Source organism: Gouania willdenowi, chromosome 15 (assembly GCF_900634775.1).
Source record: "Gouania willdenowi chromosome 15, fGouWil2.1, whole genome shotgun sequence".
NCBI lineage: Eukaryota > Metazoa > Chordata > Actinopteri > Blenniiformes > Gobiesocidae > Gouania > Gouania willdenowi.
Window position 1 is genome coordinate 22,373,683 of NC_041058.1, and position 18,020 is coordinate 22,391,702.

At 38.0% G+C, this 18,020-nt stretch overlaps 1 protein-coding gene across 7 annotated transcripts in view; it reads right to left on the bottom strand.

Moving 5' to 3' along the window:
- LOC114476453 (signal-induced proliferation-associated 1-like protein 2) overlaps nt 1-18,020 on the bottom strand; it is a 114,097-nt gene that overhangs the window by 51,479 nt on the left and 44,598 nt on the right. For all 7 annotated transcript variants that reach the window (XM_028467976.1, XM_028467975.1, XM_028467974.1 and 4 more), the window contains 6 exons: nt 15,283-15,416; nt 13,950-14,138; nt 8,354-8,528; nt 8,106-8,209; nt 6,707-6,864; nt 5,595-6,171 (listed from right to left, as the gene is read on the bottom strand). In XM_028467976.1, coding sequence (XP_028323777.1) covers nt 5,595-6,171; nt 6,707-6,864; nt 8,106-8,209; nt 8,354-8,528; nt 13,950-14,138; nt 15,283-15,416 — 1,337 coding nt within the window. The remainder of the gene's footprint in view (nt 1-5,594; nt 6,172-6,706; nt 6,865-8,105; nt 8,210-8,353; nt 8,529-13,949; nt 14,139-15,282; nt 15,417-18,020) is intronic.

The window sequence follows — 18,020 nt, forward strand, 5'->3', positions numbered from 1 at the left end:
CTTTGGGATACATATGAACAATAATCTTATGTCTAAAAAAACTGCTGCTACTCTGCAGTCTGCATTTTCAATATTCATTCTGAGCTTCTGCTGTGACGAATTCCTTACAAGTCCTGTGAATAACTGGACGGTCAAAGCTAAAGAGAGATTTGCATATAGAATGAGCAAAGGATGTCCTTTGGCTAATCATAAATGTTAATATATCCTGCTCTGTCCTTTCTTAGGATGAGTGGAAAAGACACTGAATGACAGTTGTGTCCTTTACACATTAATTATGGTAAATATATCCACATGTTCTTGCGGTTTTTGATGTTCTTAGAAGAGAATAAATCTCTTCACCACATGAGCACCAGACCAGTCCAAAGAGGAATTTAAAAACTAGGTGACGGGAATACTTTGGGTGTTATTTTACTATAATCAGGAAAGGCTCCACAAGTTACTTTTTTAATGGAGTGACTTGGACAAGAGAGCTTTGTGGTTTCTGTAACAAGTGATAAAAGTTAAATTGTTTAGAAAGATAGATTAAAGCATAACACTAGGAACAAAACAAATGTCAATTGTCCAACCTCAATGGGTCGGTAAAGGACATTCCCACCCCCCCTTGGAGACTTCCAGGACACCTGTAGATCACCTGAAGCAGACGTGCAAAGCACCTACAAAAATGGGGATGAGGGAAGTTGTGCTTTTCTCTTAAAAGGACTGAATTAGTTTGATGCCAAACGTTCTATTCTTAGTCCGTCTGACCCAAAAAAAAGTCTATGATCCCACCCCTTGTTTAAAAAAGTGGGTTGGTGTCCTGTTTAAATGTACTCCTCCTTCAAATGTAGTCAAAGAATTACCTAAGTTCATGATTGAGAAATTATCTAAACTTTCTGGCATTAGGTCAGGCATCAGGAAGCAACACCAGAACCTGAACGGAGTGATCCTTTGCAAATCATCTCTGGAACAATGGCCCTCATTTACCAACATTGCGTGAAAACGGGTGCAAATCTGAGTGCACATTGTGTCGTACGACAGGACCAAAGTGTGAAAACTGGAATTAAAGGAGCTCATTTAAACGCTCTGGAAGAGAATAACGGAGGAAGTGAACAGTGTTTCCATGTTGGAACGGACTCGAGCTGCGATCTTGAATTAAATTCTCAATAACTGACTTCATCAATGCCTAATGATGGTTTAAATTAAATGTTACTCATCCACAGCCTAAACGTGTTAATGGTTAATCCCTGCTTTTTGATCGAGACACTTCTTTACGTTGATCAAAAAAAGTATGAGTCAGGCTTGAGAGCGCGAGCCCTCTCTCTCCCCCCCAGCGCAGTGATCAAACCGATCATATCAGGGCAGAGACCCTGTAGAGACAACATAGAAATATGTTGTTTATCGGCCTCAGTTGCCTACACATTGGAAGCAATACATAAAACATTAAAATAAATGAACGAATCCTTTAAAAAGCCTCAGTAGTGGCTGAGCTGACACTTGTTCAGCTTTGGATCCTCATGCAGTGCTGGTAATGAGACATCACTCAATTCACCAATGCAATGTTGTGCTAAACAGGTTAAAATAACGTCACACACTTCCTCTGTACATATACAACAGCATTTCCCTGCTGATCCCAGTCGAAGCACTGCTGGGTGATGCGCTCCAGCCCGGTAGCAGCTAGGTTTATCAAGTATTCCGTTGAAGGAAAGCCAAAAAAGTGGCATCAGTAATAACGTGGCCTTCAGAAATTCATTATATTTTGTTTTAAAATTTTTTTTGATCTGTTCTGAAAGTGTGTCTGCCTATGCTGAAATGACAGCTGATGCTTGTTTAATACTTAGATTTCAGTCTCAGTCACATTAGGCTGTGCTGCAGCACAGATCCACACACTCAGGTTTGTGTACACAAGGTCAGACCAGACGTGAGCTCGGATCGTACCGTATGATCATGTCAGAATTGATTAATGCTGGAGATTGCGTGAATTTGGTCGAACGCACGTCTTACGCTCAGATCTGAAGTACAAACAGTTATTAAATGAGGGCTAATGTGAGTTAAAGAAGCTGTAGTTGCGTTAATGAACAAACCTAGTAAAGCTACAGTGGCCACAGTTACATTATGTTTTTTTTTTATTTGGAATTAGTTATTCCAAATTAAATCATTCAGAATTAAAGTGTTCTGCTTCGTGTTTACATGGAAATAGAAATTCCTGAATTGAGGTTTACATAGATAACCGGTTTATTCGGCTTTCTTTAATTCCGCTTTAGGTCTGGGGGTTGGAAATGCTCTGATTGGACAGTGGGCGAACGTGATGTATCACGTCTATCCAGAAAAACACGCAACAAACCTTTTATTGTCGGCTGTAACACAGAACACCACACGAGAACGGTTTTCACCTTTATTTTGATTGTAGTTTTGAATCAGCAGCTGGACAATAACACGGTTTCAGTTTGGACCCCGGAAGAGAAGGGAGATAGGAACTAATCACCGGTAAATAAATCCCAGTAAAACTCTGAAAAACAATCACCAGGAATAAATATTTGCTCCCTGGTAAAGATAGTAGCGCTAACAACTGGTAAAATGATAAACTTGGTGATATTACAGATTGTACATGCAGTACGGGGACACATTTACTCCGAATTACTCCCTGCCATGCCTTGAAGCATGTGCGTGAAACAGACCTATTACAGATTTATAGTATCATTTAAGTGACAAACTACTGCTTCATTTTTTAATGACATTTACCCCAAAGGCATGAACTAGACTGATCTCATTGCTCTTGTCTTTATCCGTTACTGGATTTGAATTGGCAAAAACCATTACTGGCACAAACAATTTATATGACAGCTTTAAGTCTGTAGTCCATTATACCAGAGCCTGCTACAATATGACTGACCTGTGACCTTCTTATAGCCCTAGACAAATAATTTCTCTCAACTCCTGTCCCTTTAGATATCAGTTGACCATGGTTTGGTGATGCAGAGACAGTAAAGTGTCATTAGGATTTAAGGAAAATGACTTACTTGGTTGATGATATACTCATCAGACACAATCTTTGTTTATTATAATAATGACACCAAGGTTAATCATGGAGTTCCACAGGGCTTTGTTTCAGGAACTATACTTTTTACTTTCCCAATCTGATATTGGAAATTGGGTCAATACAACCAGTCCATTCCAGACTCTGCTCCAGTGCTTCTATCCAACAGCAGGCAAAACTAAATACTAAAATAACTGAAGTGAGCTTGAATTGTTATTTCAAATTTTTAAAGTATAATTTGTTTTAATTATTTTCATTGGATTTCAGGGTCTTCCAATATATTTTTATTTTTTAACTTAATTGTAGAATATTCTTGTGTTTATGGTTGAAATATATGTAACTCATTGGTTAATATTAACTTTGTCCATTTCTCTCACACCTACTGTTGCTGACTATTGTTCTCTATTTGAGTCATTTTTGTAATGTTCCACGCTATCAAAATAAGTCTTAAAAGTATATGTGATTCATGCTGATATTGGATTGGATTGATTTTGGTATAGGCCAATACTCAAGCCTGCAATATCGTATCGTACAATATGCTTTCAGTGGGCATCATTATTAAGAAGCATTACTGTTGCGTAGATCATACAGATACGCATTTATCAATCAAACCTACTAAAACTCCAAGCCTGTCTTGAGGACATCAAAGATTGATTGAGAATTTCTCCATCTTAACCAAGACAAAACAAGTTTTTTTTTCTTTGACCTTAATACAGCAAAAATAATATAAGGGAGCAAAAAAAAAGCACCTATGTGTTTTAGATACTTGTACTTTTTTATCCCTTTACTTAAATCTTGAGCACTGCCTCTTTCCACCTACGTAACCTCTCTAAAATAAGGAATAGTTTGGCTCAGAGTTATATTTTAAATCAATTTCATATGTTTGTTAGATCAATAATAGAATACTGTAATACTTTGTTGTCTGGATGTACCAGTAACTCATTAAAAAGTATCTGACTGATCCAAAATGCTGTAGCAACATGTTGATGGGTAAATCTGTGGATTTCCTCCTCATTTATTTGAATGTGCATTTTGGATGCCTTAAGCATGTGTCTCTGAATTGCCGTCTGTTTTTTCCTCTCTTGCTCTCACTCCTCTTTACTGTAAGTGTCCTGGCTTTACTGCTGACGATTCCTGATTTGTGGTTTGCAGTCCAAACAGCTGAGTATACTCTGACTTATGTCCTGCTTTATCCTGCACTGTTTTCCATTCCAGTGACCCAAGCCAATGGATGTGAAAGATTCTAGTTTATCTGGAGGTTGCTTCCTGTTGAAAGAGAGTTGTTTTCCCTCTCCATTGTTGCTTATGCCTGCTCATGTGAAAATGAAGGGTTATATCCATTAAAAAAACCTTTCACTTTGTTATGAGATGACTGTTGTATTTGAAGTTAGATTATACAAGACACAACAAGTATTTTATTCCGAGGAAGAGTTTTTTTGTTTTTTTTTTTTTCGAAACCAATGTCAGTATCCCTTACAGAGCCAATCTTTCCTCATTTTTCTGCCACACCTACCTTAGGATCAGATTTCTTCCCTTTCACAAAAAGCTGATTGCTGGCACAGTCAGCTTTGTTTGTTAATTCAGTTGTGGTTGTATGATCACTTTTTTCCTCAGTCAAATGCAATTATTTTCAAATTATGCATCAAGTTGTTTACCGTCTGTGTGTTTACCACTTAATTCAGTTGGTAGTAGGCCTGGGAAATATATCGAGAGATACTGTATATTGCAATTTCTGTTTTGACGATATAGAAAATGTGTCTATATCGATATTTTATTAAAATACTGGTTTCAGGAGTCATTGCTTTCTCCCCTTCATAGAACAGCATTAAAAGCTCAGTTGAATGGAGTTCTGAGTGCGTCCTAACCCAGACCGTCCCCAAAACAAGCCACACTATAGAACTCACTCACACGTGCTGTCGTTAGAGGACAAAAAGACAAAGGATGCACATATTGTGCAGCTGTTTGTTAATAAATGTGCCTGTGTGGCATTTGGCATTAACAAATTTAACCCAGAAAAGTCTTTCTAATAAGACTTTGAGTTAAAAATATTGAGATTTATATCGTATATCGCCATTTTGAGAAAAAATATAGAGAATAATTTTGGTCCATATCACCCAGCCCTAGTCTGTGGTACGTATGGACCTAGATCCACTAGTATGTATTACCATGGCAAAGCTGGTGAAGGATTCAGCTATCACTTTTTGTTTTGCGTAATAGTGCAGGCAGACTTTGTCAGATCAACTTAACAGTTTGACGCTAAAACTGTTTGCGTAGTTGTTTTTTACTGTAATGGGTTTATTTCTCATAAAAAAATAAACCCAAACGACATGCCATACATTAGCCTCATTTAACCTTACACATTTATAATGAAGCAAGCAACAATAAAGGTTATATGACTGGTTGCTTTCCTTTGTTCTACAAAATCTCTGTATGTGGTATTTTCAAAGCTGATTCTCGAAAACATATTTTAGACAAGACCCAAATCATCTTATCTCGTCAGATCTTCTCATCTCTGGCCTAATCTGACAGCAGATCTCTACGATGACAACATTTACGACATCTCAGAGTCTAAAGGTCTTACCTCTAGTCTCTGCACCATTTCCCGGATGTCCTCTCCGCAGTTATCATGAGCAGACAGCATGATACACTCTCCACGCTCATAGAAAATCCTAATGCTCATAATCCCTGATGTCCATCCAATCACATCGCGGCATGAGCAGTTGAAAACAACATTTTTTGACTCTTCCGCGATAAGTACGATGAACTCATTGGATATTCCAAGTAAGCAGTCCACATCCATTGATTGACCAAAGTCTCGGGCACTAACGCTCCAGGTGATGGCTCCCACGCTGAAGAGGTGAGCATCCTTTCTGGGCTTGACTTTCTCCTTCTTCTTTGCTCCAAGGGTGATGAAGCTGAATTTGACAGCGGAGTCGATGGTAGTGGTGCTAACAAAGTTCTCAGCTAGATCCTTCAGGTATTCCTGCCGAGTACGCGTTGCCATGGCTCTGAACTTCTCAGACTTGTGCGCCGCATTTTCTCCGTTAATGACCTTGGCAAGCAAAAAGTCCCTGAAAACTGCTGACTTGGGAAATGTCACAGACTTAGGAATGGGGGGGCCGAAGGGAGGCACATCTTTTGATCGAGACACAGCCACGCTGCAAGAAATGGAAATCGATAAATCAGATGAGCACTTGACACAACAGGAAAAAGGATGTGAAAACTATAAAACTGTAAGTATAATAAGCAGTCCTTTAAGAAGCGTGGAAATTATATAGCTGTAAGGAAAATGGTTTCTTAAGAGATTAATGAAGCTCAATTCACCAAAGACTGCCATTAGCAAAAGGCATCTTCACTTCAGTAACATTCAAAGCATAATTTCAAGGTGTCTCTGAAGATAATTACTGTATCATGGATGAACAGATCCAGGCCGCCTTGCGACTCCAACACATTACATCAAAAAATCCTGACAGAAACCACAGTAAAGCACTCAGCAAGCTATTATTATTCCTCTTTCAAACTTGGAGCTCTTAAATAATCACTCTGAGCCATTTGGTATAAAGACTTTTACAAACGTAAAAGAGCAGCAGTGTTTTTTGCATACTTTTCTAGCAAAGCCCTATATTCAGAGGTCAATCCAAAACGGCAAATGAATTAATTTAGAATTATAGAGAGGGTATTTGTTGAGCATACCTGTAGCAGACATTATCAGTGCAGGGGTTGTGGACTTTGACGATGACAAAGACATGTTGAAAGTGAGAGCGGATGTTTTTTGGAGTGAAAGGGAGGGCCCCTGGCTCCTGGAACACTATGGTGACGATATCATTGCCAATGTGTCTTTTTCTTAATAACTATAAAGAGAAAGAAACACAATTAGACTTTGCAAAAGAAAACAATATTTAAATTGGGATAAAAAACACAACTTAAATTGATATTGAAGGTCGGAATCATGACTCGCAATTGGCCAAGAATAGATTCCCATCAGTACCAGATAGGATAAACTGCACTAGAAGGCGCTCATATTTGTTCCAGATCAAATCAGACAATCAGGAAATTAAGGATATTGATGAACACAAAGATTAACATTTCTGGTATAAATTGCCATGCAGGACAATCACAGCAATCACTATTACTAGTATATAGAGATAACCAAGCCTACAGTGCAAGTTGAGGACAACAGATTGAAAATGGAATAATGATGGAACAAATATTTTCTCCAAGTTGCACAAGTTCATACATGTGTAATAATTGTCAATTTCTTTGCTACAATAAAAGTCCAATTGTAAAAAATACTTGACTTATTAGTGAATCTGTCCTGAATGAACACACCACTTAATGAAAGGGACATCCAATATATCACGTGTGTTTCTTGTCCCAGGGTTTCAATTCATTTAAGCACTGAAACAAAACGGTGAGAGTTGCACAAGCTGGAAGATGAAGTCAACCTTTGACTTACGATACACATTCAGTAAGTGTCAACTCAGAGGTTTAAATCCCTTTGATCCAAGTAATTTTAGGAGGATTTAGAGGTCCTTCTATTGTCATCAGTTAAGACAACTTCAGTCAAATTTGCTATAAGGAACCAATTTTCTCTGACACCTATAACCATAATTCAGCCATACTTTATGCGCTAGCTCTATCTAAATTTGTCATTCCCTACATCCAACTGTCACAGTCCCCACTGGGCTCTTGCCACAGCTTTCATTAAGGGCAAAAAAAACATCCACAGAGGTAGTTTAGTGCAGAGACTAATATGGTAAACCTCTGTAATCTCAGCTTTATCGGCCCATTGCTCACCAGGCCACTTAATTCCACTTGTTAGTGCAGACAGGCACAAAGGCTCATCTAACACCACGCCAGGTCCAGCCCCCGGGGATGCATTGATTAAAATCCTTCTACGATGTACCGTTACCATGGCAATACCCATGCTTTACGCTGATAGGTCATTACTGGGGTAAAATGAGCCTCTGGGGAAGATTGGCAGAAGTCGCTTGTGGAAATATCCTAGAACGAAAGTGCTGGGGGACTTATTACATCTATTAGACACCAGCTTACCACACAGAGAGGAGTGTGCTGGACACTGTTTACTGACCTGTTGTCGATTGTTGGGCGTGTAAGGAAGCAAGGTGGACACATGGAACATCAGCTCATAGTCCTTATAAGTCGTGTAAAGAGAGTGAGTCCCAGTGGAATCAGCTGCAAGAGAGGATACAGCAGTTAAACTCTAGGACTTTATTTAAAAACAAAAATTCAAGAATGAAAACACACTGGATAACATTAAAAAGCAATATGAAACACAGCAGGGCTTTAGTTTTATGTGTGCAATGAGTTTGGTCTTACTCTTGTTGTCCAGTTGAGCTCTGTACTTGGTGAAGTTTTTTAGCCGCACCCTCTGGCCGAGGAGATCCAAAAACTCCTCCAGAGCTGGCCCGGCGCTCTCATTGTTGTACATCTCCTCCTCCGTGCTCTGACCTGCCTTGCAGTAAAGGACCCCCACCTTGTGCTGGAAACTTAGCTGGAATGAGAAACATAATCAAACACTCATCGGTAAGTAAGTATCTTTTCCGGTCACTGATGGGTGTCATGCTCACCACGGTCATGCATGCACACATACGTACATTATGTACTCAGTGCACACAAGTGCCCACTTTGCATCATGTCACAGCTAATGTGAAGGCCTTCATAACCCTTCTGTGGAGCTGAAATCCTCTTTCGTAAAGTCAGGCTGTGAACCCTCAAAAACAGAGCAGCGTATAAATCAAGCCCAGCTATTAGCTGCTACTTAAGAGCAGCTGTGGAACGAAAGAATGAACTACCAAACTACAGAAGAATAGCTTTAATTCATAGCAGAGTACTACACAAACTGCCTGCAGTTGCAAAAAGATATACTCCTTTAGCAAATCTGGTGTTTAGCAAGTCTTTGTTGTGGCAGTAAAAAAACAGCACATGAAGCTCAGTGACAAGAAGAGCCCATTCACAACACTATCAATTCAGTCACTATTCAACAAAGGTCCCTCACTGCAGGCCTGCTGAGTGTTTCCGTTATAAAAGGGAACATTTACAGAGACAGAAAAGACAGCCAAATCTCAGCATGTCCAAAACTGACAGGTTTCACATAAAATTGTCTCCTGAAAAGACAGAAATCCTCCACAGTGATGCTTCTTTTATGGCGAGAGTGAGAACCATCTTGACAAACATGAATCTTTTATGGCTTCCTGATGCCAGCCAGTGGAAATAGTCAGAAATATCTTTTCTTTTTTTTGGACCCTGAGGAAAGAATAGCCCTGTGTTTTCAGCACCTGTTTCCCATATCCAAGCTGTACATTTATCCTGACACAGGGTCAATGTGTCAGAGCACCGGGACCAAACAGGTATTGCACAACCAACATTTCATCTACCAAAACCAACTGAGAGTTTCTTTTCTTTCGTTCGGTCACAGGTTATCAGTTTCCGGGGAGCTCCTGATGCCTGTTGTCATGGTGACTTGCTCCATCACCCAATGTGCTGATACCAGAGCTCCTGCAGTAACAAAAGGCCATTATACCATCAATCCCAGTAAAAATGGCACCAAGAGTAAGTCCTTTTTTTTTTCTTTTTTTTATGCTTTGGTAAATGGACTCACTTAACCTTTGGCACTGTATCTCAGGCTGTCCAATGAAGAACATCATGAGAAATTGCCCTTTTATGCGAGTTTGTCACAGCAAGAAAAGTGCAAACGCATCATTTGCTGCTAACCCACTGTATACAGATTAGCACCAGAGGTGATTGTGCTGTCAGCTCCTGTCAATGGCAACAACTTTAACAACAACTAGCAGCAATCATCTATCTATCCTGTCTCTACCTCTGCCAAGGAGGTTATATTTACACTGGCATTTATTTATCTATTTGTTTGTTTGTCTGTTAGCAGGATTATGTCAAAAGTGCTGAACAAATTTTGAATCAAAGATAAAAATTGGCCAAGGATGGATCTATCATATATTGGATTGAATCTGGACTAATATACTGATGCTGGATCAGTTTAAAATGTAAATGACCGATCATTATAGAATTAAACTCAGTTATGTCAGGTAGATTTCTCAATTACTGTATCATTATTAATGAGTATAGTAATTTCCTACAACAGTTTAAAGGAAGAATGATCATAGTACCCTGACAGGATCACTGTTCAAGATAGCTGTGAATATCTGGCAGAGGATATTTGGCGCTCAGTGCTCTTGTTTTTATTTCTTCAGAGATCAAATCACATGATTTGTATATTTAGAACATAAAATTAAAAAAATCCTCAACCATATACTGAAACATCCATAACATTAAGACCGTGGCATTTTGAGTTTTAAAAGCCCACAAAAATGTTTTAAACGACTGCACTGTAATAGCTAAATAACCGAGTCTGTGCAGCAGTTGTTAAATGTTCCTGGTCCAAGGTGCTTGGTTCGTATTAGAACTGGTCTAAAGGAGAAAAAAAAAGGTCAACTGGAAACAAGGGCATGTCACAAGTGATCAATTTATTTGAGAGAAAAGGACACATTCTGTGCCTTATATCCTCATTATAGCTGCTTTTAGTGTCATAACACACTATGTTTGCAGGATGTTATGTATAAACCAGATTAGAGGAAGTGGCTGCTGACACTGTCTCTGTGTGCAAGACAGAGACAGGCCTAATAACATAGTGAAAGTGGGGGTTTAAGCATGACTCAGATTTAGTTTTAAACTTAAGGATCATCACACCTAATCCTAAAATATAATAAAGTTGTACCAACTCACGTAGTGATTTCTTATTCCTGTGTTATTATGCATTAATAAATGAGTTATTCTTATTGGCAACTATGAGGACAAATGTGTGAACAGGACCCCAGTCATATGCACAAGGGTTGACACACAGGGAAAATCAGAGTTTCACACCGATTATCTCCTGTTGTCAATTTAGAGAATTAATTGTTTTTGGATAGCGATAGAGAACCGAAGAACCCCCCCCCCCCCCCCCCCCCCCCAGGAAATCAGGTGACTCAGGCGGAATGTTGAATTGGAAGCCAGCTAATAGCGCTCTTTTGTTTCATCTAATGAATATCTTTAATAAGATTTAGAAAATTATATTAGCCAAAGTCATTTTTCAAAACAATATGCATGGACAGAGAAACATACCCTAACAACAGGAACATTGTTTTATTTTAATTTGTTAACAGCAGCAATGGTTAAAAAAAGAGGATGCTGAAAATGTGATTATTTGTTACTGTAATGTAGGAAAAGGGGTGGGACAAATACGTTTATACCTCCACCCAATCCCTTTCGAACACAAAAAGTATGTGTATGCAGTAATATATATAATTATTGTTTTGTTTTTCTTTTTTTTCTGGAGGGAAGCCCTCTGCATCAAACCTTTCATTTATTGTAATACTGTTTCTTGTATTAATGCATTTGTTCAAAATAAAACAGTATATCAAAAACAGAGTTTATTTTAAAGTATACAAAGTCTGTATTGAGATTAATTTTTTTATATGCATTTTCGCTCACTTCCTCTGAAAACTTAGAGGCCTTTTTCCAGGTTGTGTGCATTTTTTTGATATGCTGTGCAATTGCTATTGTTTAAAAAGTGAGTCAAATCTTTCTTCTACTCCAGTGTGTAGGCCTAGTGGTACCACAACCTGGTGCTGGACTGCAGTTTAATGGTTGAGAGCACGTAATCCAAAAAAGCCGAGCATTACCTGCTTTCTCTGTTATTTACACGCTGTAACTACAGCAGAGATTACAACCTGGCTCTCAGAGTCTATTTGCAAAGACACTCCATCTTTGCTCCACCATCTCTAAAGGCTTTTCCACCAGAAAAAGCTATTTAACACAGACACACTCAAGCACAAAAAAGCAGTTTTTCAGCCATCCTTGTGTGACAGAAGAAAAAAAAAAAGATGCATTCAAGCACACCAGGCATATAATGACGGCAAAGATAAGGCTGAAGTCTATCCCGTCTAAAAAGCAGAACAAGGGGAGCTCAACATTAAATATTAGCATGGCAAACAAATAAGGTCAATTATTAAATTAAATGACTTCTACTTGGTGTTTAATGTTTAAACACAAAGTAGTACACCAAAAGAAAGTGGGTTAGGGTCCATTTAATTTGGGCCCTTTCGTGTTTGGTTTTTTTTCTACAAATGTCTCAATTTCAAAGCCATACCAAGTCTGTATGACATAGGGTCTCTCACATCAAAAGGGATGAATTAAATAGTTTTGAGGCTAATGAATAACCCATTCTTCACATTTTAGACATTCTCAGAGCATTTTTGTGTTACAGAATACAAAAGAGCATATCAAAGTTAATTTTTATACTTTAACGAATAAGATCTGATTTCGATTTCAAGATGGTTCCATGAATATAGATAAGACTATAATGTAGCTCAATAGTTGTGTTAACCCCTGCTAAAAATATAATAAAAAATGTATGTATATATATATATATATATATATATATATATATATATATATATATATATATATATTTATTTATATTAGGGGTGGGCGATATGGGAAAAATATCATATCACAATTTTCTTTGTGAAATCACGATCACAATTTTATCACGATTTTTTTCACTCAAATCATGTAGACTATTAGTATTATAAGTTATTGACCAATAAAACAAATCAAATAACTTACTTAAAATCATCTCCCTAAAATGGAAAAAAAGGAATAAAAGATCATTTAGGACAAGGTAATTATCTTTTCTTTTTTTTTTTTTTTTTTTTAATTGTATGTAAGCAATTTATCCAACTGGTTCCTCGTACAATTAACATCAAACAAAAGGGCTGACAAGTTATTTTAGTCAGTCTTTTTTACTTTGTTTAACTAAAGTGGTGAAGCATTAGCATCACTTGCTACATAAGAAAGCAGCATATCAGTCTAGTGATTTCTATTTGTTATTGAGGTAACACACTCATATTAATAAAATCCTACTTTAAGCAGAGTTTGAACGCCTCATTTCACACAGTTTAGATAATCATATCCTTTACAAGATAAAACATTACAGCTTTGGTTACATTAGGCCTGGGTGATATGGACAAGTATTCATGTCTCTATATTTTTCCTCAAAATGGCAATAGGTGATATAAACTCCATTTACTTGTTTATTTTTTTCAATAGTTTTACAAGAAAAACAATAATGGGTCAAAGCCAGTGGCGAAAAATGCCACAAAGACCCTTTTATTAATCACGAGCAGCACAAAAACAACATTTTGTGTCACTTTTTCCTTCATTAAGGCTGAAATGTGATAAAATTATGTAGTGTTGCTTTTTTCAGCTCTGACTTGTAAATCACATTCAGGACACTGTCTCTTTAAGAGTGTGGAAACAGCCCTGTGAGCTACAGCAGCAGCAGCAGATCTCTGCTACAGCGCAGCGACAGAGAGTTAGTTATAGAAGAGAAACACATGCAGTGTTTTCTCAAACATATTTCAGTGCTTCAACACTCAGAACTGTGTATGGACCACAGACCTATGATGCAAACATGGCACCGCAAGGGTTAAAATGTGAACTACAGACAGTTCTACGATCTCCGTGATTTGAGAGATCATTGTCATGTTTTAATCCTTAACGATCAAATATCGTCATATTGCACACCCTTTATATATATATATATATTTATTTATTTTTTTTTGGATTAATTGAGCCGCACTACTATGCAGTCTATTATTACAAACACGAGAACAAATCCTTCACTTTATCCCACTTGAGAGCACTTAATAAAACTCATCCATGTTCAGGGAGATGTAAACGTCCCAACTCTTGTTGATGACGTAAAGCTCTAAGTCAACATGTCAGAAGAAATGTTAAATCCTGATAACACTGAAGCACTACCACAGCTTGTTCTTTTTCTTGCTGAAAAAGCCTCATCAGCAGATAAGAGATCTAACAGATCCATTACAGGAAAAGATGTTAATGTACTCACCCCTTGTTCGTCGAGCTTCAGGAGCTGTTCTGGAACCTTTGGAGAGTTGAGAGCGACCCTCAAACATGAAATATTGAGCTCAGGAATGACATATTCCAGCACTTCTTTGAGCGGAAGGCCACGGGCTGTTCCATGTCTCGCTGTGGACGGAATGGCGTCTTCCAGGATGGCTCCACGGAGAGTGGTCAGCTGACGGGACAGACAGATGGCATTTTGTCATGTGTCATAGACCTTCCTAATTACAATGTGTTTGGATTAGGTTTGGGTGCATTATTGTTATAAATGACTTACTATTTGGAAGAATTGCTCCATTAGGATTCTACCAAACAGCATCAGGACCTCACAGTCTAAATAATTAAAATGGTCTCACTAGCTAACGGGCTAAGCTAACTGATAAGTGCTTTTTTTTTACTACCTGGATCCATTACTGAACCAATAAAACAAACAGCCTCTGAACACCCACTCTACAGCCGTTTGTTGTTGTTTGGAACATTAGGAACACATTTGCACCCATAAATCCTATTTCCATCAGCACCGCCTGTGAGCATGTGCATCCGCAATCAATGGCACACAGAGGGATGCTGTTGCTACACTGATTTAGAAGAAAAAGAGGTTAAGCGAATAACAGAAAAGAAAAGGAAAGCATAAAGACTAAATGACAAGAGTACATGCAAACAGATGCTTTATTGGCTAGGGAGTTGGAACAGTGTCTGCGTGCTACTTGGAGGACTTCCGTGACCCAGATACATTGTTTTATCATGTGAGTGGTGCTTTAAACCATGAACTTTATGAGATATCGGTGACATCTTCTCGCCTGACGCATCTGTTTCACTTGAATTATTCAGTAAATGAGACCAAGTAGCATCATAAAGGCGGTCTCTACTACCACAAGGGACACAGTGAGTGTGCACTGAAGTTTCTGGATTAGTCGTGTTGTCAGTGTGCGCGTGTGAGAGAGAGTATGTATATGAGCAAGTGATGAGGATCTACCAACTCTCACTGACTGCTTTGCTATCTGCATGACTGGACAACTGGCACCAAATCACTGGACACATTAAGGTGCTCGGTACCCATTTAGGTAACGGAGAGCTTTGTGAGTCGCACCTTCAGGAGTACTGAAGCATTCCTGAACACTGGTACTTGCATGACTGAACCCTAAACTTGGTGACCTTAAGGTGTCTTGCTGAGTGTAATGTTTGAGAAAAAGGAAAAGAAAAAGAAAACCTGTGCTGAAGGAAGTAAACAATTGTTCAGTAAAATGAAAGATTTTTTAAGGCTTGTCTTCATTGTGCATGAATAATAGAAGGAAAAGCACTCGGGCATTTCTCATTACCTGGCTGGTTCTAAAGGTGACACGATAGTTGTACTGCATTCCCTCTTTCTCCTTTCCATCGTCCAGCTTCTCCCTGCGGACACTGACTGCCACAGGTCCCAGATTCTCATCAAACCCAAAATAGTTTTGGTGCTCTGGAAGAAGATCATGGAAGACAAAAATTACAAATGTAATAATTCGGAAAAACAACATATCACCCAGTTTACTTATTTTAAATGCAATATGTTGCCATATTAATTCATTAGAGCTTAAAAGTATTTTAATCTTGTTATATCCAAGTCATTTGTGCCAAACTGTGATGAGTATTTGTGATAACAGCAGGGGACCAGTGAAAATTTCAAACTGATTTATTTTGGATTAGACCCTGGAAGAAATGGATTTACGAGATAATGAAACAAAAAAAAAAATACATGTAACATTTTAAGCTGACCCAGATACTTGGCACAGGTGGATGAAAACCAAAAATATCTTTAATTTATTCTTTTGTGACCAGTTGGATTTACATTGGGTTGAATCCAACTGGGTTTAACTTGGGATAAATCCAACTGTGACAACCCTAACCCTAGCATGGGATGAATGAGATCCTCACATTCACATGAAAACCAAAACGTTTGTATTTAAACCTCAAATTTTTGCTGCAATCTGATTATAAGAGTAGAGAAACTCACTTAGGCTAACAAAAAAATATATCTGCTCACTGAGTCATTCTGTAATATCTTATAACCAATTAATTATAACCAATTTTGGTTAAAAACCAAAAAAAAAAAACTAAAGAAAAACCTTAACAGGAGCTAAAAGCACCAATGTGCACAAATACATTTCTGCTTAAGTCGATCAAGCTCAAGTAAAGCACGCTGAAAAATGCAGGCAGACTCCCACTCGCTGCCTACTGTATATTTGGTCAACTATGCATGGGTCGAGGCACAAGGTCAAACGGTGCTACAAGAGCAATCACACAAAATACACAGTAAAGAAGACACATGTATGTCAACACATTCCTTTAACGTGTCAACGGCACTCATCACTTGGTGCTGACAGTCTGTCAAAAACGTTCACCTTTTCTTCTTCATGCAGTAGTGCATAAACTTTGTATAAGGTTGCATCTCTCGCCTACATGGGCAAACCTCAACGCTTTCCTAGATCTATAAGTGACCCCTGACCCGTGTGACATGGTGGTCCTCTGGGTGATGTTTCCATTAAGACAGCCTGGGGAAAAACACTCCTGCAGTTAAGGGCTTTAGGCAAACTATGGGATCAATGTTTATAGCAGGTTGATAAAAGCATGCTGTGCAGTGATGACATCTGGTCACTCTTATGACAGTGAGTGACTGAGGTGAGATCTTAGGTGATGACAGACGTGTCATATCCACTAAACCTGCCTAATGGAAAATAACAAGGAACGCAATCGACATAGTGTGAAAAAGACAATATGTATAAAAGTTATAACACCACAAACTGACAGCAGAGCCAGGCTTGGCCGTTGTAACGGGTCACGCATTACAATCAAAATAAAGTGAATCTAAAGCAGTTTAAGTAGTACAAAATATTGCTGAAATTTAGGCTTTAGTCACATAAAACAAAAATTACATTCTGAAAGAAGACTTCTAAATATTTTACATCTACAGAGCAATTTATTATGAACTGTCATTCAGGAAGCGACAAAAAATAGCCAAAATGCTGGCAAGAATATTCAATGCATGGAAGGTTCCTACCAAAATACTGCAGCTATTGATTATTTTAAAATGGAATAATCAGTCAAGTATGTTTTTTTTTTTTCAATTGGATAAAATTTAGTTGTTGTTTTGTTTTAAATAAAACTCATTTTCCTTTAATAATCTGGCACGATCTGAAACATAACTGACGAAGGTTACAAAACAAAGCGATGTACCAAAAAAAATATGGGTAGAGAAAAGCAAGTGTCTTCATTTTAGCATTATTATAAATCATAAAGCATTTTTATCAGTGTTCATTTTGACAACAATTTTTGATTTAGTTTTAGTCATAGAATTTGACCAAATTTTAGTCAAAATTAAATCATCAGGACTATTTCAATTATAGTTTAGTTTTAGTCAACCAAATTAAATTAAGATTTAGTCTACTAAATCTGTTACAGAATTTATTCATCCGAGCTTGGTGGGTTAGTGGTTAGCACGTCCACCTCACAGCAAGAAGGTCCTGGGTTCAAGCTCTGAAGTGGAAACTTGGGACCTTTCTGTGTGGAGTTTGCATGTTCTCCCTGTACTGCTTGGGTTTTCTCACTGAAAGAAGGAGCAAATGGGTCAGAAAATGGATGAATGGATAATCTGAACTGGGCTGGTATTAAGGCTTGTCCCACCTTCCACAAAACAAGTAGCTTAACTTTTGATTATGAACCTTGCAAAAGAGAAACAGTTCTGATTGGATTTTGTACCGTCTGAAAATTACAGTTTAGTTTTTATTAGTTGATGGAAACGTCAAAATATTTTGTTATACATTTAATAGGGATGTCCCGATGCAATTCTTTTACTTCCGATACTATGCCGATATTGCAGCCATCGATATCCAATACAATAACAGCACGAATCATACATACTTTTATTACTTATTTTGTAGTGTGGAATGTTAAAAAAAAGGCTTGATCAAGTGATGTTACTCAAACAGAGAACAATAGTTCACTTCAGTTTTTTTTACTGTCAGTATATGGTGGGAACAACTGAGGGCGGGGACAAAAACAACAAAAACTTATCGGCGCGCTTATA